Genomic DNA, 23,411 nt, shown 5'->3' on the forward strand with positions numbered 1-23,411 from the left:
ATAATGGACTGACGCGTACCGGTGCGTTTGTTCTGAGACAGTCGCTCTCATCCAAAGCAGCAACAATAAGCGGCCCGACGAAATGAAGCCCAGCACATTTTCCCAAACATATCTGCTTGCTTCAGCCATATGAACGCAGAAAATAGACGATTTAAAGGCAAAATATGATCGGTCTTTCAGAATTATGGTCCATGCATTCACTCCTCAGCAGCGCACTAATGAGTGCTCTCTGAGAATCACGAGGATATTGGGACGGCATAAAGAGTCATTCAGCGATGCAATGGTTGTCAAAGAATGCATGAGTGCAGTTGCTATGACACTGCTTGATGGAAAGCCAAAAGAAGAGCTGTGCTAAAAAATTCAGGAAATCCCTTTGTCAGCAACATCAACCATAAGCAAAAGAGAAATCGTGACGCATGATGTAGAGGCACAGGTCCTTTCTCTCAGATCAGTGTGTTGATGTATAGAGGGTTTCCCCGGGTCATTAAATTACTTTTTTTAATTAAGGCCTTAATTGGCATTGAGTCATTAAATGTGATTGTCTATGGCATTAAAAATGCCTTATTATTTTCTAAAAAAAAATACGTTCATAAAAACAGTTTCGTCAGATATATTATCTCAGATATAACTGATTCAGCGTGTTTGTGCTGAACCAAACACGCTGAACTGCTCCCGGTTCATCGTAAAGCCGTTTGTTCTTACAATGTTCGGAAAAGAAGCTCGAGGCGGAGAAAGAGCTAGAGAATGGGGAAAATGCTAATTTCAACAAAAGTGGATGGAAATGAGGAATTGGGGGACATGGCTGCAGCCTGTCGACGGTAAAGATGACGAAGGATTTTGCCGTGTTTATAAAAAAAAAATCAGCTTTGCACAATGAGAGTCAATGCTTCATGAAGTCGGACAGTGTAGTCCAGGATGTACGCGGGTATACGGCGCATTGCCACTTATTTTCAGTCAGCATTGTCAAGTTACTTTTCTGTAACCAACGCAGTCACGTCCGCATTAAAAAGCATTAAATTAGAGTTACTCATTCCTGTATAAACCCTGTGATAAACACAATAATGAGAATCATTAACTTTCTCCAGGGATCTTCTGCTCTGCAACATCGTCTGCTCAGAGAGCTCCTCAAAGTTGAAGCAAACGCAGATGACCTCTTTCTGCACACCAATGTTAGGTTGCTGAGTAAGGGAAGAGTTCTGGAGCGCTTTTGGTCCATTAGAAAAGAAATTCAAACTTCCTTGGGACAGTTGAAGAGCCAAAAGGCAACACAATTTCTTTCATTTCTAAATAATACAGAGAAGATGGTTGACATGACATCTTACTTAAATCAACTGAATTCACAGCTACAAGGCAAAGACAATTCAGTCTGAGATCTGAGGACGGCTGTCCGGGCATGCCAAAGAAAACTGCACATATTCAGATATTCAAATACAGGCTCTTTTCAACTGGAAGTGCAGATCTTCAGTCCCATGTGGCGCTAAAAGGACAGGTTGGAGTGTGTGATGCGACATCTTTCTGGACCCAAACAGTCTCAGAGACAGCCTTTCCAATTCTGCATATTTTGAGTTTGGCTCAGCCTACTGCTCCTCCATGAACATAATCAAAACTAAACATTGATCCAGGCTCATGGATGAGCACTTTGAATGTGCCTGAGAATGACTTTGTCGCCATTCACCACCTGCTTTAGAGTCCTTGCAGGGCAGCCTAAAGCCCACTCCTCTCATTAAGCCATAGAAACAGTTCAGGTGTTTTGATAAAGATGTGAAAGCCAGGAAATCGTCTATACCAAACTGTTAAGGATTATTGTTCTCCATTTGAAAAAGCACTTTAGATTTTAATATGGAAAAAGGGTTTTGTGCTTAAAGTTCTATTTTCATGTTGTTTTAAAGTTAAGGCACAGAAGTATAGAAACCTGGATTTTATTTCCGTGTTAAATGTTGTTTTAATTAACTGAAAATAATTAAAAATGTCTCCTGACCTTTACTGGTGGTTTTTATTCGGACCTTGCTGACTTTTAATCAGTGACCCCTGCTCTACACAGTGATACTCTCTGGGTACTGCCAGGCCAGATGTGTCAGTTCAGATCCAGCTGTGCTGAACCTGGACTGGCATTACCTGAACTGGAGACTTTGGCCGAGGAGGTCCAGGTGAAATTGGGCGGAGCATGTGATTGGAGCTGGCATCCGGACTCTCTGGTGGAGTCTCATCATCCGGTGGTGATGGGGTCCTAGCAAGGCGCAGTGGTCCAGAATCACTGAGGAAAAATAAAGGGAGCTTCTGATTGGCTGAACACAAACGCATCTTCACTCCTATTTCTTATCTTATATTTCTATTATACAAGAAAAACTGTTTTTTCACATGTGAAGTATTTCTTTAGAACAAACCTTGGACCATCAAGAGAATCCCGATCACTCAGCGAAGCCAGCTCAAAAAGTCACATCAACACTGAATATGACCAATGAACATTCAGCTGGTCCAGGATTCATTTAATACCTGAACCCAGAATGGCTCTAAGGATTATCAAGTTCATCTAAACAGGGAACTGTTGGGGAAGATGGAGATGGACAGGCGGATTGGTGCAGCGTCTGCTGTGAAGCGGGCGCTGTACCGATCCGTTGTGGTGAAGAGAGAGCTGAGCCAAAAGGCGAAGCTCTCGATTTACCGGTCGATCTACGTTCCTACCCTCATCTATGGTCACTAGCTTTGGGTCGTGACCGAAAGAACGAGATCCCGGATACAAGCGGCTGAAATGAGTTTTCTCCATAGTGTGTCTGGGCTCTCCCTTAGAGATAGGGTGAGGAGTACCAACATTCTTCAAAGAGGGGCCTGGTTTGATCAGCTAATCCTGGAGGACAGCAGCACACTACTAGTTGGTGGCAGGAATAGATCCTTCTGTTGCATCATCAAGGAGAGACACAGTCAAACACAGAAAGTCAAGAGGAAGACAACTGAGTTCTTGGCTGCAGTAGCTCAGTCCCGAATCCTAGGGTTCTCCTGGTTCTCCTTTATTAATGATGGAAAATACACGGTTCTAGCTTTGCCAAGGGTCTTACTATACAACCAGCGGAATAAGCAGAGTTCCTCCAGATGTGTAAAAGGCCTTTTTCTCTCCAGTTTACCAACATTGTGCTTTGAAGTCCATAGCTCTGAATGAAAGCCTAAGCCATATTTACAGTCAGTGGACAATCATTCAGCGCTTTCTGTTTACACATCAGCATCCTTTGACTTTTTACACACATGTTAGAGCAGGTGTGGGAACATGTTCTTGGTCACAGAGCAGTCAGCTGGGTGGGGAGAATTACCTGGGAGCTCCTTGGATGGTGAAGATTTTGTCTGAGTGCTGTTCTCTTAATTTGGTCATGACTTCATAAAGCTCCCGGCACACCTGGAAGGAGAAGAACATCAGCTCCGGCTCTCTAGACATCATTCAGGTTAGGGCTTTTGATGGGGAAATGCACTCACCAGTGAAATCTCTCTGTGAAACTTTGCCTCCAGACTTGTCACAATCTTAAAGGTGCTGATGTAGAAACCTACTCGGCTGGAGACATGAAAAGGGAACTTTAGATTTTAACTGGCTATATGAAACTATTCAGTGCCATTTTAAACTGAAAGGTGCTGCAGATGCATTTACACCTGTGAGCAGAAACCCAGTTTAGTTTCCTCCAGTAAGAAAATCATTAATAATCACACAGAAATGCAGCTTGAAAGGAGGCTAAATTTTCCAAGACAAGTCAAGCAAGATAACTAGAAAAATCTATATCCGCCTTCCTCCTGGTGGTGGCGCTGTAGGACCTGTTCTGTTTCTACTTCCTGCATCACTGCAGGTAAGGTGGTTCATAATGATCCATAGTAGCGCTTCCCAAACGTTTTTAGCCACGCACCCCCTTCTGTGTCCCAACCAAGTTAACGCACTCCAATCTTCAAAAAAATAAATTCATGCATAAATTGCAGTTACAGGTCATGTTCTTCTCAGGTCACAATAAGAGCCCACAAAGGAGGAAAGTCCTCCGTCTACATGGTGCTTGGGTGGTAACCAGAGAAGAAGAACGTGACTTACTCTGCTGAGAGCAGATCAGGTCTTATTTTAGCTTTCAGAAATGTCCACGTACTTCCATCCTTTTATGATCCAAGTAGAGAAATTTAGATAAACTGATACATGCCTCCCTATTAAAGATTACACACGACCCATGGACTGGATCAAGGTGTTTCTTATTAACTGATTTATTACTTCCATCAGTCTGAAACTTATAGAAATCTGTCTTTCTGAAGATTAAATTCTCTTTTTCAGACTGAAATGTCATGACAGATGAATCATATTAACGGTATTCTCTTAATCACAAAATTGTTGCATGATCAGACACCTGGTAGCACTGCTGCCCTGCTTCAAGAAGGTCCTGGCTTTGAAACCTGACCAGAATCTTTCTGCGAGGTTGTTTGCTTAAATTCAAAAATCCAAGTCAGCAAGTTGCAAATCATTATGGGATTGAAGAATAAAGTGGATAAACCAAAGCCCACTCCCAGATGTAGCTTTGAATTGATGTTTTAATTTGACCAACATGTTTCTTCAGACTCCAGATGTTTTCAGACTTTAATCTGATAAAGAGTCTGGCTCCATCCAAATACCCTAAAGAGTCAGGACTCATTAGCCGGTTATACAGTGGGGCAAAAAAGCATTTAGTCAGCCACCAATTGTGCAAGTTGTCCCACTTAAAAAGATGAGAGAGGCGTGTAATTTTCATCATAGATATACCTCAACTATGAGAGACAAAAGGAGAAAAAAATCCACAAAATTACATTGTCTGATTTTTAAAGAATTTATTTGCAAAATATGGTGGAGAATAAGTATTTGGTCAATAACAAAAGTTCATCTCAATACTTTGTTATATAAACTTTGTTGGCAATGACAGAGATCAAACGTTTTCTGTAAGTCTTCTCACACTGTTGCTGCTATTTTGGCCCGTTCCTCCATGCAGATCTCCTCTAGAGCGGTGATGTTCTAGAGGAGATCTGCATGGAGGACTTTCAACTCCCTCCAGAGATTCTCTATGGGGTTGAGATCTGGAGACTAGCTAGGCCACTCCAGGACCTTGAAATGTTTCTTAGGAAGCCACTCCTTCATTACCCGGGCGATGTGTTTGGGATCATTGTCATGCTGAAAGACCCAGCCACGTTTCATCTTCATTTGCTGATGGAAGGAGGTTTTCTCTCAACATTTGACAATACATGACCCCATTTATTCTCTCCTTTACACGGATCAGTCGTCCTGGTCCTTTAGCAGAAAAACAGCCTCAACGCATCATGATGTTTCCACCTCCATGCTTCACAGTAGGTTTGGTGTTCTTTGGATGCAACTCAGCGTTCTCTCTCCTCCAAACACGACGAGTAAAGTTTTTACCTAAAAGTTCTATTTTGGTTTCATCTGACCTTATGATATTCTCCCAGTCATCTTCTGGATCATCCAGATGCTCTCTAGCAAACATGAGACGGACCTTGACATGTCCTGGCCATAGCAGGGGGACACGTCTGGCACTGCAGGATGAGTCCCTGGTGGTGTAGAGTTACTGATGGTAGCCTTTGTTACTTTGGTCCCAGCCCTCTGCAGGTCAGTCACTAGGTTCCCCCGTGTGGTTCTGGGATGTTTGCTCACCGTTCTTGTGATCATTTTGACCCCACGGGGTGAGATCTTGTGTGGAGCCCCATATAGAAGGAGACTATCAGTGGTCCTGTATGTCTTCCATTTTCTAATAATTGATCCCACAGTTTATTTCTTCACACCAAGCTCTTTACCTACTGCAGATTCTTCCCAGCCTGGTGCAGGTCTATCATTTTGTTCTGGGTGTCCTGTGACAGCTCTCTAGTTTTGGCCATGGTGGAGTTTAGAGTGAGACTGTTTGAGGTTGTGGACAGGTGTCTTTTATACTAATAGCGGGTTCAAACAGGTGCCATTAATACAGGTAATGAGTGGAGGACAGAGGAGCCTCTATCAGAAGAAGTTACAGGTGAGAGCCAGAAATCTTGCTTGTTTGTAGCTGACCAAATACTTATTCTCCACCATATTTTACAAATAAATTCTTTAAAAATCAGACAATGTGATTTTCTGACGTGTCAGACTGCAGCTGTCACTCTCCGCCCGGAGACACAGACAAAGTTTCGTGACAGAAATGTCCTCACCGGAGCAACGGCAGGTAAAGGATTTCTTTTTGCTCCTTTTTCCTCCCATATAGTGACGCCTGGGCAGAACCTATTAGGAAATAATGCTTAATGACTCCAAAGGGAGTTTGCTTAACTGTGCTGAATATTTCTAAGGTGTGCATTATAAGTGATTATTGCTGTGTTTGGTTTTGTAGATAATAATAAAACATCATTGATCTCACATTGGAGATTTTCAGTTTCTCTCTCTCTCTCTCTCTCTCTCTCTCTCTCTCTCTCTCTCTCTCTCTCTCTCTCTCTGAGGTCATATGTCATCATAGTCGCCATCTTGGGTAGGGCACCGAGCATCCTGAAGCGGTTAGCCGTGGGCTGTTGTGAAATAACACTAGTTAGCTGTCGTTAGCCGAGTGCTACCAGTATTAGAAGGAGTTAGAAGCTAACTGTGCATGATTGCTAGCGGCTAGTTGTGCAAGAAGCGTTCTCCATCTTGGCTTCAGGTCTGATTCGGTACGCCAGCTTTGCTACCTCAGACCTATTTAGCCCATGTCTTTCAATGCTGTTACCTTAAAGTGCTGACATGTTGATTGTGATGCTTAATGTTGATGTCAATGAGATTCCCTACCAACTGTGAATCTATTAAGCATTGCTACCTCTCAAGTAATCCATTTTGATTTACTTTACTTTCATTTATTTCTTTTTGCATATTCTATTGAGTAGCGAGTTGTGTTTCCTAGTGTTTTATTAAAGGTTAGTGTAACTGTAATTGCTTTAACAGGGAATTATGAAATCGTAGGTGTTTGTGATTATTTTGAGTCAGAAATTGAATGGTCTAGGAGCTAGGAGCTGTTGTTAAGGGTATTCGGATGGAGCTAACGATTAGGGTGATAGTCAGGTGCCCTTCCAACCTCAAAGACTTGGAGCTCATCAACAATGATCAAAATCAAGGTAATCTAAATGGCTCCAGGTGAATCATGCAAGTAGATGCTAAGATTGTTGTGATGCAGATGCTTTACTAGCAGACATCCTGCTGTTTGGCCTTCCTGCTGTTTGGCCTTAAGGATGGATCCAACCCTCAGCTGTTTCTACAACCTGACAACCAGGCACCGCTTCAACCGCTGCGTTGGTCTGACTCACCGATCCCAAAGAGTCGGCAGCTCGTCTTGCAGGCCGATATTCAACTCATCAAACACTTTCTGGGCCTTTTTAAGCTCATCTTCTGCCTGCAGTGTTTATGAAATACAGTTAGGCACCTTCATCTCCTTTACATCCTCACTCCATCAGCTCAGACTCACCTTCATAACCTTCCTGTCATTCTTCATCCCAGTCACTTGCAAAGATTCCAGTTGATGACGTGCGCTGTCGTAGTCAATGAGTTTCCGACTTCTTTTGGCCACACGCATCTGAAGCCACAGTGTCACATTATGTCTGTATATCTACTCTATGCTTGCAAACAAGTTGTTCTTACCTTTAGATCCGGGAACTGTTGCAGGTATCCATCCAGGTTCAGCAGAGTTGAGTCCACCAGTTTGTTATGGAAGTCTTCCCATAATGCATCACAGTCCTAAAGTTGAGATGTTGACACCAATCAGTTGGTTCCAATGTTTGCAGAGATCTCTAGATTGCAGCAAAGTCTATGACAGTTGAAATATATACTCTGCAAAGAAGGTGAAAACATAATGCCCCTCCAAACATGTTTAGGCTCTGATGCTGACATCAAACACAATACAGAAAATATTAAAATGGAGGAGGTCCTCTTGATGGGTTTTTCTAGTCAAAACGTTTCGTCTCTTCTCCAATAGACTTCTTCAGTCGTACTGATCGACTCTGCTCCCAACCTCTGGATCTCTCTCCCTCCAGACATCTGCAATACTTCAAGGATGGTCTACAAAAGCCATCAACATACATGTGGACAACAATACCATTTCCCTCTCCAGAGACGAGGGTCACACCCTGGATTTAATCTGTTGCTCTGGTCTAACCCCTCCAACAGTTCAGGTCAACATGTCACCTCTCCTCCCTTGGGAAATTCTGCCTCTCTCTCAGCCATTTTCCATTTTTCAACTTCCAAGCATCTCTAGAATCTCTGAAATCATCTGTAAATCTGAGTCTTCCACCTGCATGCTTGATCCAGTGCCATCAGCCTCGTCAAACCTGCCTTGAAGCTCTCCTTCCAGTCATAACTGGAACAAATTCTACTCGCTTTAAAACTGCCATTATCACTCCTCCACTGAAGAAATCTGGCTCACTCCCACCTCCTCCTTCACCTCCTGCCTGTCTGACATAAATTCATGGTTCACTTTACCTTCCATTAACTGAACAGTGATAAAACCGAGATCCTCCACGCAGGAAGCAGATCTATGTAACCCAAAGCTGACCATTTCCCCCCCCCCACCACCTCAGGTTAGAGTCTAGGCGTCATCCTCGATAGTACTCTATCGTTCACATCAATAGCATCACCTGTTCTGCATATTTTCATCTACGCAACACTAATTGTCTTTGGGGAAGGTCAGAGGGGGCGGGGCCTTGTCTGTTATTGGTCCTCAGCTATAGAATAACCGCCGCTGCACACCATTAAAACATGTCTTAAATTCCACTATTACTCTTTGGCTTTTACCACTAGCAAGACTTAGTTTTTGGTTTTAAATCAGTTTTATTGTTTCTTTTAAGTGTGTTTATGCTTTATTTTTTAGCCCCGGTTTTTTTAATGGATGTGTTTTAGCATGTAGCGTTGCATAGCACTTTGTTCAGCTGTTGGCTGTTTAAACGCTTGATAAATAAAGATGGTATGGTATGTGTGCATGCACAGCATGCAAAAATATGAATAAATTATTGTTGATGTGTACAGAAGGCTCAGCATTGTACAGAAATGTTTAACTGCCAGAGGTGATAAATAAATTCAGGAGCAGTATATCGTTAAAACGAGAAGTTGTCTCGTAAGAATGAGAAAGTTTCTCATTATAACGAGATAATTTGTGACATGACATCACATTTCATGGACATTTGAAGAAAGTATGATGGAGAAACGGAGATCGAGGCACTTTATGCTTTTTTACCAAGAAGGATTCTGCAAGAGGAGAGGTATTTTAAAATAGACAATTGGCAAAGTCATTGAAGAGTGGATGTGTTCAATCGGCCTGGAAACTGAGTCTGATCGCAGCGAAAGTAGGACATCCTGAAGAAAGAGACGTCTGATGTCAGGTGAGCTTTTTGTTGGTCTAACTAAAAGGGAGATATATATATATATATATATATATATATATATATATATATATATATATATATATATATATATATATATATATATATATATTTATTTATTTATTTATTTATTTATTTTTTTTTTTTTTTTTTAAGCATATTTTAAAATATATAAAATTTTGGTACTGGTATCATTTTAATGATATTAATAGTTTGTAGAGGTCATGAACATCTGTTCATGCTGAAACTGTGAACTTCATATAAATTACAAGTTGCTAACCAATGAATATAAATAATTTAATTTTAACCTGGAAAACATTATAGCGGCACAAACGAAAGTTTTTGCTGCACAAACGTTTGACACCAACTTTGTCTGACTTGAAGAGGGTGGGGGGGCCAACTTCACTCAGGTCTCCCTGGATCTCAGAGAATAGACTTTAAAATCCTTCTGTTAGTCTATAAATCCCTGAATTAGCACCTAAATCCATCACAGACTTGTTATCAGGGCATCAACCCTCCAGACCACTCAGGTCTTCTGGCTCCAGCCTGCTCTGCAGAACCAGAACCAGAACCAGAACCAGACATGGAGAAGCAGCATTTAGTTCCTATGCTCCACTGATCTGGAACAAACTCCCAGAAAACTGCAAAAGTGCTGAAAGAGTTTATTTTAATTAAGATTAAAACACATTTGTTTAGGATTGCCTTTAAATGTTCTAGTTAAACTGTTTTACTGAAACATATTCAGTATATATAAACATATATTTGTAGTCCAGCTGTTTTTAAAATCATTAATATTTGCTTTTAGTTTCCAATTCCCATTTTTTATTTTGTTTCAATTCTTCTAGATTTTATTCCAACTGTTTTTTAAAACAAGCCTTAACTGGAACTCTTCATAATTTAAGTCAGACGTATGCGGCAGACCAACCTTCCCAATGGTCACAATGTCATCTTTGCCATGCCAGTCCGGTTCATAGACTTCATGCAGAGACTGCGTCAGGTTGATGGATGCCTGCTGCATCCCTGCGAGAAAAACAAGGAAGACAACCTGAGACCCAGATGTTGTTTAATGTAAACGTCAAATAAAAACTTGAGTAAAAATAACAAGAGAATTGATCAGTTTGTCACCTTTGATGGCAGCCATGTAGGCCTTCATCTCCCTCTGCAGCCGAGCACCTTCAGACTGACAGAAAACAGACCAATCAGACTACAGAGTGAAGGAACTCCTGATGGGAAGCTGCAGACCGTGATGAAGTCAAGACTAACATGATTACTGTGTTAAAAGGTGAATGACTGGAGTGTAAAGCGCTTTGGGGTCGTTGGACTGGTTAAAGCGCTGTACAAGTAGCAGTTAGACTCAATAAAATATACTGTACATTGCTCTGTATTATATTATTTGTACATTTCCTCACTTTGTACACAGGATAATTTAATATTTTTCCCATTATTTATTTATCATAAATAAAATTATGTTACTAGAGCCGAGCCTTTAACCTGTCACAGAGCGTTTAAACTAATTAATTTCCCTCTATGGAGACGATAAAGTTTATCTTATCTACATCATAATAATAATAATATTTGTCTGATTGTTGAATAAGTTTATGTGCTGATTTCCTCCATGTTCAGCTGGAGAATCAGCCAATCAGCTCTCTCTGTTTCCAGCCAATCAGCTCTCTCTGTTTCCTCCATCTTCCTGCTTCAGACCCTCGTCTCCACTCCTAACATTTATCACCAGCAGCTCTCTGAAAGCCTGAGATGCTTTGAGGATAACTTTTATCTCACAGAGGAGAAATCTTAGAATTTTCCAAATTCTAAGATTTTTCCTTCAATGACGTCACTAAGAGCTAATTTCAGTCTGAGGCTTCTTTGTGAGTACGGACCCTGGCGGGCAGAAAACAGAAACTTTCCTGAATCTGGCTCCTGTTCCTTGACCATTTATGGGTCAACAGAATTCTGTCGTAGCGAAGAACGGAGCTTCTGACCGCTGTGCTGATGTCAGACTTCCTTTATTTGGTGACGGAAACATGGATGATGGAGTCAAGACTGGGCCTACAGCCTTCTGAAAATTAACTACAAAGTACCGCTCCCTTTACTCAGGACATCCATGAGGGGCTGTGCTTATTCATCATGTCACGCAAAGGATTGTGGGATGCCTTCTAGCTCCTTAGCGCCAGTAAAGGACGTCACAGGGTTCCCAGGCTAAACTATCCACAGGAGGAAGCGTCCAGGCTCCTTTCCTCCCTACTTGGTAGCTGACTGCTAAGCCTAACCCCAGACGGCCCTGATCATGGCGACCGCTGACACACTTTGGCTGCAGAGTCCTGACTCTATAAGGACTGAGACTCAGTCTGACTCTGGCAGACCAGGAAACTCATATAGGGACCTTTGTACCCAAGCAGTCAATTAGCTTATCCGGTTCTATTCAGAGCAATTTATAGAATGAACAAGTTTTTGTGTGAACAGGTTCATTATTTAAAAAGATAGCAGAAGAACAAATATATCTCACCTCTTGTCTCTTGAAGTTAATAACCACTTGTTCAAACTGCTCATCTTTGGTCTCGTCTGCTTTCCCCAGTTTTTGCAGAACCTGAGAAATGAATCAGATTGTAACTTGAAGATGATTTTACAATAAATGAGGCAGTTAAAAGGTTTGGTTTAAGAACTAGAACATCTAAAACATTTCTTAGTCACTAATTCTGGATTTCATTCCTTTAGTGTAGCTTCTTTGACCAGGACCTGTTCTTTAAATCCCCTTTAAGCAGGTTCTAGGACTCTGAAGAATCCTTTCCCAGAGCGTTGTGAATAATTGGACTAGAGACGTTCTCCAAGTGATTCATGTCATCCTTACATCTCTGGACCTGGAGGATATACTGACCACTTTTTGTTTTTCTGCTGTCTTTAATTAGTCTCTTGTCTCTTTCCCAGCATGCTTAGAGCCAGGAGTTACACACCTTTACATAAGCTGGGTTGTTTTAAGCACTGAGAACCAGATATGTGTTGCACCTCTGAGAGGCCAAAAGATGTAGGCTGACCCTTGGAACAGGTGACTTATGCAAGTAGTGACTGCACACAATCTGCAGCAGGGTTACAGCACAAACGGATCAAAAACATTTACTTTATACATTAATACGTATAAAATGTTCAGGATAGTTGCAGAGGTCTGAGCACATCGTGCAGGTGGTTGGTTCCCCTGTTTCAAGCCTCTACCTTGGAAACACCGGTTATATTTGGTTTTCACAATAGTGCTGTTATAATGGTTTATTCGTTCCATTTTAATAATTTGTTGCTGCATTTTAATGTTTTGTTGGTATTTGTTGGATTATCAGCTTAGATATGTACAGACATGCAGGACATTAAGATAATATCACTCAATGTGAAGTCCAGTCAAAAGAAATAAAATATTAACAAAAATGAAGCGGGAAAACGTGCATTGTCCCTCCTTCTACAAGAGACATCTTTTTTTAACAAAACATTAAACAGATGAATAAATGGGATACTCAGGGCTTATTATTCATGTTAAAAAACTGGTCGAAGAAGAGGGGTCTTAACACTAATATCACAAAATCTATCTTTTAACTACATATCAGAAATATTTGATAAAGAAGTGAAATCTATAGTGCTCAAACAGGGCAGTCAAACTTTTTTACAGCAGCAGGCTGCACACTATCAGGTAGGAGGGGGGGGGGCACTAATGGCGGTGCCCGAGCCCCGGAGGGGAGAATTTTGAAAAATAGAGTCTCCCTGATGTATTTTGGAAGCTTTCAAGACAGGTGATTATTTAAACAATAGAGTCAGAGTTCATGTTTCAAATTCAATAAAAGGCAAAAAATGTGAATGATCAATTCTTCAAAAACAACTTTTGTTTTTTATTATTATTCTTAAAACATACTTTTTTCACATGATGTTATCATCATGTTTTAACAAGGTAAGGTAATCGCCATTTGCATAAAAGTTGTTTAATTTGAATTACTAGCACCACATAAAACAGATCAGATTAGGGGAGGTCTATTCATCTTATTATTATTATTCACAGTTCTGTTCTAAAAACGATCGTAACATTTCTTCACAAACAAAGTCGAATTTTTATGATAAAAATACAGGGTTGGACTCTAAAGCCAGGAATATTTCATTTGTAAAGTTCCCTTTTAAAGTTAAATCGGATTACGTGACCTATTTGGGGGTCAAAGTTACTCGCAAATATAAAGATCTCTTTAAAAAAAATTTTATACCACTTCTTGAGCATACTAAACTAGATTTTCGGAGGTGGAGTGATCTGCCACTATCGTTAATGGGCCGTGTCAACTCTATAAAAATGAACATACTGCCCAAGTTCCTTTATTTATTTCAGTGTATTCCATGTTACATCCCAAAGGAATTCTTTGTGACACTAGATAAACACGTTTCAGCTTTTATTTGGAATAGCAAATCCCCCAGAATTCGTAAAGATTTTATGCAGAGACCTAGACCTATAGGCGGTTTAGCTTTGCCAAATTTTCAGTCTTATTACTGGGCAGCAAATATACGAAACATGCTATATTGGATGAGTGACTTTTCTACAGAAACCCCGTCTTGGCTTCAAATTAAGTCGTCTTATTGTGGTCAGACTAGTTTACCTGCTTTGTTGACCTCTGCTCTCCCGTTAGAGTTTTGTACCTATAAATGCAATCCTCTGCTATATAATTCCCTGAGAATCTGGGTGCAGTGCAGGAAAAAATTAGGACAACATTTTATGTCAATTAAAACTCCTATCTGTTCAAATCACATATTCCCCCCCTCTATGTCTGATTCTGCCTTTAAAAGCTGGAAAAGAAATGGACTCAGTGAAGTTAAACACCTTTTCATTGATGGGATTTTTGCTTCGTTCACACAACTCATGGAACAGTTTAATATTCCGCATACACACTTTTTCCGCTATTTACAACTGCGGCATTTTGTGAAAAATAGATATCCCACATTTCCTGAACTGCCTGAAGAAACAGCTCTGGATAAAATCATAGGTATAGACATCCATCAAAGGGGGGCGATTAAAAAGATTTATACCATACTGCTAGATCTACAATCTCCTTCCCTCTCTCTATTATTAAGTCGCATTGGGAGAAAGACCTTGCAATTACATTAACAGATGAGCTCTGGCAATCCATTCTTCACAGGGTTCACTCTTCTTCAATATGCGCTAGACATGGACTCCTTCAGTTCAAAGTCTTGCACCGGTTGCATTTCTCTAATGAAAAGCTAGCTAAGTTTTATCCAGGGACTGATCCCTTATGTAATCGATGCAGGTCAGAGGTCGGCTCCCTTATTCACGCTTTCTGGGCATGTTCAAAACTTCACACCTATTGGTTGTCTATATTCAATACATTCTCAGAAATATACAATGTTGCATTTGAACCTTCTGCTCTAACTGCAATTTTTGGAATCATAACCCCCAATAGTTTACTCTCCAAATATAATTCAAATGCAATAGCTTTTGCTACGTTGATTGCGAGACGCCTGATACTGTTGAGGTGGAAACAGAAGGCCCCACCCACACATGAACAGTGGCTCTCAGAGCTCATGAGGTTCTTACATTTAGAAAAGATGAGGTGTACACTGGCAGGTTCAACTGCTAAATTTTTCAAAACTTGGCAGCCATTTTTACTATACATGGAAACATTTAAAATGAGTATTTTATCATAACTAAACTACTGTTATATTCTTTTAGTCAGCTATGAACACATTTTTGTGTTTTTGTCTGTCTTTATTATTTATCTATTTATTGTATTGTTTTTACTTTATTTTTTAATTTTTACTTTTTATTTTTTGGGTATGTGTGTTTTGTGTAAGGGTTATATATGTTAAGTAAGACAGCGCTGTATAAAACACGAATGCTGTAAAGAATATGCTGTGAAAATTGATAAATAAAGTAAAAAAAAAAAAATACAGGGTTGGAATTTGAAATTGAATTTACATGTTGAATTTATTTCAGTCATATTGCTCTTTTCAAAATCTCTTATCTCAGTTTAATTTCACTTGCACTCATCACACACACGATATCGTATCATCGGCGAGGATTTTAGAGACGAACACAAAATGCATCCCCTGAAAAACTTTAATTTGCTGCTGTAATATTATATTTTATTATATGTAATATTGTAGATTTTTCAGAATAAAAAGCTAACAGATGTGCATAATCAAAAAATATCAGAAATACAATTATAGAGCATTCAGTATTGTAAGAAAGCCCACACTGTTTCTGGATAAATACATTACTGTATGAGTTAAGTTCTATTCCGTTTTATGCCTCTTTCCTTGTAAGTTTGAAATGTCCCATGCTCCTGAATGCACCATAGCTTTCTGACGCTCATGAATGCATCACACTGCTCTATGAACGCGGTGCTGTGCACGTTTGATCTTCGGCTTAAAAAGCTTTGCAGTTTCAAAACTCACGACGGCTCTCACGGTTTTATTGCACTTTTCGGCATAACAGCGGTCTGAGGTTTGATGGGAAAAGTAGCATCTCGGTTGGAACAAGGAACCCAATCACTCGTTAATGTTGCTCTCAGTGGAGACAGATGCTAAGCTGATTTTTGGGATGTATAATCGGGGAAACGTAGGCGGCGGCAAGAGCTGCTATAGACGGCGATTTGCCGCCGTTGACTGCCCTGCTCAAAGGAAAGATAACGTAGTAATGACAACATATAATGTCATTAACTCTGTATAGAAATATGATTGATTTAATGATGGAAGCAGCTGGACTACTCTGTGCAGGTGAATCTCAGTTGGGTTGAAGGCCAGTAAGGAAAAGTAAGTTTTCAAACGAGTTTTAAAGAGGCCAATGAGAAGACCCCGTCTCCTCTAGGCTTCCGCTTTGAGCTGCGAACCACCAGGAGCAACTGATCAGCGGACTGGTGGAGCAGCTCTACCAGGTAGGGCGGGGCCAAGTTATGTAAGACTTAAAAAATAACAAAAGGATTTTAAAATTAAATCTTAAATACACTGGGAGCCAATGAAGGGAAGCCAGGACCTGTTCCAGAGTTCCAGTTAAAAGATGCGCTGCAGCATTTTGCAGCAGTTGCAGTAATCCAACCGCAATGAAATAAAAGTGTGCATTACTGTTTCCAACTGTTTCCTTGAAAGAGTAGCTGTTATTTTTGCTTTATCAAATGATAAAAACTAAACTTTGCTGTGGCTTTTATATGACTGTCAAGGTTAAAATCATTGTCTTAAAACCAAAACTTGTTACCGTTGGGCCAAATATACTTTGTCAGGGAGTCAAGATCCACCAGAGAGCTCTGACATCTTCCACTAGGACCAAAAACAAGAACCTCAGTCTTATTCTCATTAAATGTACGAAGTTTAGGGCCTTCCCAGCTTTAATAACCTCAAGACACAATAACAGAGATGGACAAAGCCTCTCCTGGCCTTAAAGGCGTATAGATCTGGCAAACATCAGCAAAGCAATGGAAGGAGCTGCCATGTCTTCTAAAAATAGACCCTAAGGGAAGGAGGTACCGAGAAGAAAGCAGAGGCCCTCAGGCTGATCCCTGAGGAGAGTGGAGCAGGAAAGTATTCACACCCTGCAATGTTACAGCAAATGTCTGTCAACCAGGATCTAAACCCCTCCAGAGCCACCAATGCTTACCTGGTACTGTGACAATAAAACGCTGTGATCCACTGCATCAGAAGCAGCCGTTAAGTCCAGCAAAACCAAAACCACCAGGTCCACCAGAACCAGACGTCAGGAGAAAGTAGTTATAAACACCTCAGCAGGGCGGACTCTGCTGTAAAACGTTCTAAAACCAAACTTAAACACCTTCGTTATATTATTTTCATCAAGGAAAGATGGTAACTAAGAAGACATTTTTTTCCAAGATTTCTGACAGCAGGGGAAGCTTGGAGATGGTCCTAAAGTTCCCCAGGACAGTAGGATCAACACTAGGTTTCTTTATCAGGGGTTACACCACAGCATGTTTAGAATGAGCAGGAACTTCTCCAAATGACAAACCGCTATTAAAAAGGGCAAGAATGAAATGCCTGAAACACGGGAAACCTCTTTAAGAAGAAACGGTGGAAGAGCATCACATGGAGAACCAAGAGGGCTTAATCTTTGTTTTAAACAATCCTCAGTTTGGGACTCGGACAAGACCGGAAATAAACCAGTTCATAGAAAAAAATGATAAGGTTGAAGTTGTAAAAGCTGTTATTCATGGAAGAATTATATCTTGGTGTGCCTATATTAAGAAAATGAGACAACTAAAAGTCTGAAAAAGAACTTGAATATCTTGAAGTGCAACAGAAAGTATCAAGCTCTAATCTACTGATAAGAATAAAGAAAATCAGAAATTAAATTAACTTCTTATATATATTTAAGAAACAGAAAAAAATATAGATTTTTTATAAACAAAAATCTTTTCCCAGATACCAAAATACCATGCTAGGTGGAAAGATATTGAACTGTTAATCATGAAAGATCCTCCAGCTCATGCAGTATTGGCCTGTAAAAATGTAGATGCACTTTCAGTGCACATTCAAAATCTGTGGATTAAAATCTGATTAAAGATTTGGAATAAAGTTAAATTAGAATAACAGTTGACTGATACTTAAAGGTACATTGCCACATTATATGCTTATAAAAGACAAGAAATCATTTGATTTTGATAAAATGAGGTTATAAAACACCAAGCCTCCACCCTGATAATGTTTGATGGTCCTTTTTGTGGATAAAAAGCCCCCCCCCCCCCCCCCCCACAGGCGTGATTAGCAAATATAAACAGACGTGGCGCCATATAGTGACATTATAATGCCGGTTTACTGAATTAATAAATCACTTGTAAATAATGGCGGAACGAGCCTGACCCTCTGTGATGCCTGGCAGTAAAGCAGCAGTTCGGCGTGATCAAAGATCGTTATTAATTAATTAAACCTTTAATATGAGGCTTTAAGAGCCTCAGATCAGAACATTTCCTCACGTCATCAACTCTGCGTCACATCTGAGCCTCGGCAGGTTTAGCTTCAGTAAACACCAACGTTCAGACTGGATTCCCAGAGCTAAGAGACAAGTTATTCCAGGCTTTTCCCTCCTGGAATAACTTATTTTTAATGTTTTTTTTCCCTGGATCTTTGACCTTTTTTCATTGTTTCACTGGGAGATGCTAATAGCCGTTAGCTGTTTCCTGGTTTGTCCCCTGCTGCGCATGCGTAGTATGTTCTTCTGTTAAACTCGTAAATTAAAAATGAAAGGCTTTATTTACGAACACATTGAGCAAAAACAAAGCTTAAAATTCCTAAATAACTAATCCACCAGTAGGACGTGATAATCGTTCAAAAAATCTTTGTATGCAACCAGAGTGAGCTGCTATAAATAAAAAAGTCAAATAACGTGGCTATGCACCTTTACTGCAAAAAGTAGACTTCCCCACTGACTAAACTCATCAGGTGAGCAGCCAGGTGATCCTATAATCACTCACATGATCAAAGCTCCGCCTACTCAGAGCTCAGCCCCTCCCTGCCCATAAAATGCAAGTACATCCTGCTGCAGTCTGCGGGAAGGCGGGGCTTGACATCAAGCCCCGCCTTCCCGCAGGCTGCAGTGGGATGCTTCTCATAAAATGCCACATTCAGCCCAGACAACCAGGACCCATTACCACCACAAATAAAGAGTTGTCAGATGAGGAAAGAGACAAAGTGAGGATAATGTGGCTTCCCACACATCTTGTTTGGGTCTACAGACGTGGCTCAACAGCGCACCTAGTGGTGGAATTTCACTTATTGCTCCTTTAAAGAGCCTCAGTGAACTCTATGATCACTGAATCATTTGGTATTTGTCCTTCTGTAAGTACATTGTCTATTAGTTTTCATGATATTCATTTTGTTTAGTAGTTTTAGGTAAATTCCACTAATCTAGTAAAGAGGAGTTGTTGGTAACTTCTGGTGGCGCCCTGGTGGCAGCGGCTGGCGTACAGCTCAGACTAACTCGCGGACATTTTCAAAAACAAATGCCGGCACACATGCTACAAACTACTCAACTACCTAGCCGATCAGTACACGACCGCCAGCGCCTGCTGGAGCTACGGTCATTTAGTGTTTTTGGACTTGTAACCACTACTACGCTCGATTGTTTACTCGGCGTCGGAGTCAGGAGCGAGTCCCAGAGGCATGTGACGCGGCGGACTCGTCGAGCAGCTCACGCCGGAGGAGGGCCAAGCGGAAGTGGTGCAGTCGACCGAAGAAACGCGGTTAGCCTTTAGCTTAGCAGCTAAGCTAAAGGCTAACCCCTTTAGATCGCTGCTTCCATCCATCATGCTCTTCAACGTCTGCCCACTGGATAACAAAATAAACCATTTACAACTCGAGCTCTCTGCAAAGAGGGAGTTTAGAGAATGCTGCGCTCTCATCCTGACAGAGACATGGCTTTTGCTCTCCGTACCTCGAGACCCTGATTATTAGCTGCAGACCTTTTTAATCTGCCCAGAGAGTTCACTGTTGTTACCATCACAGCGGTCTATGTTCCTCCTAATACTAAAGAGGCTATGAGTGTCCTCTATCAGACAATCTCTGAGCTGCAATCTGCACACACTGGCTGGAACATGTTCAAAGCTGCAGCAACTTATGAGGACAAGATCAACGTTGATGAGTACGCCATGACTGTGTCAGCCTACATCAACAAATGCATTGAAGACGTCAGCACCACCAAGACCATCATCACCCGAGCCAACCAACGACCCTGGATCACTGAGGAGGTCCGTCAAGCGCTAAAAGCAGAACTCAGCCTTCAAGTCTGGAGACAAGGAGGCTCTGAGGACAACGAGAGTCAACCTGAACCGTGCCATCAGGCTAGCAAAGCGGAACCACAGTCAGAAAATCCAGGAGCTTTTCCATGACGCCAGCAACACCAGGAGCATGTGGAAAGGCATACGGGCGATCACTGAATACAACACGCCCCCCCCCCCCCCCCCCCCGGTGGGTGAAGTTGATGCTGACTTCCTCAATGGACTAAATAACTTCTTTGGGAGGTTTGAGGCACTAAACAGCACTCCAGCAGTGAAAGCTGTTCCCCATCAGGAAGAGGAGGTCCTCTGCCTTGACACCGCCGACGTGTGGAAGACTCTAAGGAGAGTCAACCCGCGGAAGGCCCCAGGCCCCGACAACATACCTGGGCGGGTCCTCAAGGAGTGTGCAGGTCAGCTGGCTGGTGTCCTCACAGACATTTTTAACACCTCGCTGGACCAAGCCACAGTGCCAGCATGCTTCAAGTCTGCCTCCATCATTCCGGTGCCAAAGAAACCTCAAGTCACCTGTTTCAACGACTACCGGCCTGTTGCACTGACTCCCATCATGATGAAGTGCTTTGAAAGGCTGGTAAAGGAACACATCGTCTCCAGTCTCCCCCCAACACTCGACCCGTTCCAGTTTGCCTACCAGAGGAACCGCTCCACTGAGGACGGCATCTCCTCTGCTCTTCACCTGAGCCTGACACACCTGGAGGAGAAGAACACGCACGTGTGGATGCTGTTCCTGGACTTCAGCGTTTAACACCATCATCCCACAGCATCTGGTGGGAAAACTGGAACATCTGGACTTCAGCACACCTCTTCAACCGGCTGCTAGACTTCCTCACCAACAGACCTGTCAGTCAGTCCGGGTCATCAGAACACCTCTGATGTCATCACCCTCAGCTCTGATGTCATCACCCTCAGCACGGGCTCCCCTCAGGGCTGCGTCCTGAGCCCCCTGCTGTTCACCCTGATGACACATGACTGCGTCCCCAGGTTCACCACCAATCACATCGTGAAGTTTGCAGACGACACAACGGTGGTGGGCCTGATCAGAGACGACAACGACCAGGACTACAGAGAGGAGGTGGAGCAGCTGGTGAGCTGGTGCAGAGACAACAGCCTGATCCTGAAGGTGGAGAAGACGAAGGAGATCATCGTCGACTTCAGGAAAAACCGGCCTCACCACGCTCCACTGCTCATCAACAGCTCAGCTGTGGAGGTGGTCAGCAGCACCAAGTTCCTGGGGGTGCACATCACGGACAACCTCAGCTGGTCTGTGAACACCACGTCACTGGTGAAGAGGGCACAGAAGCGACTGTACTTCCTGAGGAGGATGAGGAGAGCCCACCTGCCCCCGCCCATCCTCACGACCTTCTACAGAAGCACCATAGAGAGCATTCTGACCAGCTGTCTCTCTGTGTGGTGTGGAGGCTGCAGTGCCTCCGACTGGAAGAACGTGAGGAGAGTGGTGAGGACAGCAGAAGGGATCATCGGGGCTCCTCTTCCCTCCATTAAGGACATTTCATCTCTGCGCTGTGTGTCCCGTAACATCATCAGGGACCCCTCACCCCCCCCATGGACTGTTCTCCCTGCTGCCCTCTGGGAAGAGGTTCCACAGCATCCGCTGCAGGACCACCAGGTTCTGCAGAAGCTTTTTCCCTGCTGCCATCAGACTGTTGAACTGCTGTTGAACTATAAACTGGACTCTGCACAACATCTGTACATTTGCACATCTGCGTCACCACATCTCTATCTGGCATTACTAATGCTGCCGAACTCTTAGTTTCCCTTTACACAACAGAAACGCATTTTTGCACAAATGCCTTTTTGCACCATTATTTTGCACATTAACAACATTGTAAATGCTCCTGCATAATGTGACGGCACACTGTTTTTCTCCTGCACTGTTATATGTTAACATTTTGATCACTGCTGCACTTTATATTACAATGTTGCCATAATCTGACTATACTCCTATAAACTGTATGCAACAAAATTTAATTCTGTATGCACTTGGTACATACAAAATGACAAATAAAGTTGTCTAAGTCTAAGTGATTGAAATATGTTATTTTAGGCTTAAAACTTTCCTTTGTGACAAAGCTTCTAGTCAGAGTGGCTCATGTTACCCTGAGCTACCTCTATAGTTATGCTGCTATAGGCTTAGGCTGCTGGAGGACATCAGGGTCTATTTCTCTCTCTGCTGAGTTCTCCTACTGCTCTCCAATCTCCATTGTTTATTATTTCAACTTTTATCTTTAATCCAACATTCAAATGACCATCAGTTAACTGACCCTAACTACCCAAAACAATATGATCGTCTGCCACCCCTAACTTTCAATAACATTTAGCTTGTTTTAAACGTTTTAACTCAAGCTGCTTTTTTATTTAACGGTTGCTAGTTATTTTTAAACCTGCTGTTTAGAAAAGAGTGAGTTTCTTTACTCTGACTGGAGAACCAACTGTTCTGTTAGTATTAACGGTGAGCACATGAGGAAATTGGGTCTTATATGAGGGCAGGGGTCCATCTTCTCAGGCGCTGGTGCTCTGGGGGACATCAACAGGACTTCTCTGCTCACAGTGCTGTTCAACCAGAAACCCATCAGAACCTCCCATCCTGCAGGTCTACCAGCTGATCTCTGCCTGTAAAGACCCAGCGCCAGGGACAGGTCAATGGTTGTCGCACCTGCGCACAGGTAAGCCACCAATCAGAATGAAGGCTTCGCTGACGGAGAAACAGCGTTCAGGTCTGAGGCACCGTCCCTACCTGCTCACGTTAACTAATTACGTCAAAACGCGTTTTCCTCCGCGGCTGAAACGTCACGTGAAGACTGCATTAATCCGCCAATCAGAACGCTCTCTGCCAGAGCTTCTTCCTTTGGCTGTCTTTTTTTTTTTTTTTTTTTTTTTTTTTTTTTACTAAATATTCCGATTATTTAAATAGACACAGAGCGACGTCATCATATCTCTAACTAACTAAACGGCCATCGATAAAGTATAACAGAATAACCCAAAATAAAATTCCTGGTGACGGGCACAGATCAGCTGAGGGGAAGCTGCGGAGGCCTGCAGCCTCTCTGCAGCCGCACATCCTCCTCCAGTATCGGAACCTGCAGTCGTCCGAACCTTGGCCCGAACCTGCAGCCGAACCAAGCGGCCCTTACCTTCTCCTGAGCGCGATTGAGCCGTTTCTGCACGTTCTTCGCAAAGATTCCCGTTTTAATTTCCGCCATGATGCCCGCAAAGGACGGAGGATTACAGAGGAGACAGGAGGGGGAGGGCGCGTGTGCGCGTACACGTGTAGGGGGCGTG

The 23,411-nt window shown here is 42.2% G+C and overlaps 1 protein-coding gene across 1 annotated transcript; it reads right to left on the minus strand.

Moving 5' to 3' along the window:
• Positions 1-2,064: 2,064 nt before the first annotated feature.
• Positions 2,065-23,411, minus strand: LOC105922367 (amphiphysin). Its single transcript, XM_036133017.1, has 10 exons — positions 23,264-23,411; positions 11,852-11,932; positions 10,474-10,528; positions 10,274-10,368; positions 7,616-7,711; positions 7,443-7,550; positions 7,285-7,370; positions 3,463-3,538; positions 3,303-3,385; positions 2,065-2,254 (listed from the first exon to the last, which is right to left on the minus strand). Exons 1-10 carry the CDS (start codon positions 23,330-23,332, stop codon positions 2,080-2,082), a joined length of 924 nt encoding a protein of 307 aa, XP_035988910.1. The 5' UTR covers positions 23,333-23,411; the 3' UTR covers positions 2,065-2,079.

Source organism: Fundulus heteroclitus, unplaced genomic scaffold (assembly GCF_011125445.2).
Source record: "Fundulus heteroclitus isolate FHET01 unplaced genomic scaffold, MU-UCD_Fhet_4.1 scaffold_56, whole genome shotgun sequence".
NCBI classification, from domain to species: Eukaryota; Metazoa; Chordata; class Actinopteri; order Cyprinodontiformes; family Fundulidae; genus Fundulus; species Fundulus heteroclitus.

What these genes read in the sequence shown, in the direction of transcription:
- LOC105922367 (XM_036133017.1), bottom strand. Translation starts at nt 23,332, where the DNA reads ATGGCGGAAATTAAAACGGGAATCTTTGCGAAGAACGTGCAGAAACGG. An exon ending in ACATTGTGACCATTGGGAAG is followed by an intron (nt 7,712 to 10,273) that starts GTTGGTCTGCCG and finishes TCTCAACTTTAG; the next exon opens with GACTGTGATGCATTATGGGA. An exon ending in ACCATCCAAGGAGCTCCCAG is followed by an intron (nt 2,255 to 3,302) that starts GTAATTCTCCCC and finishes ATTTTTCCTCAG; the next exon opens with TGATTCTGGACCACTGCGCC.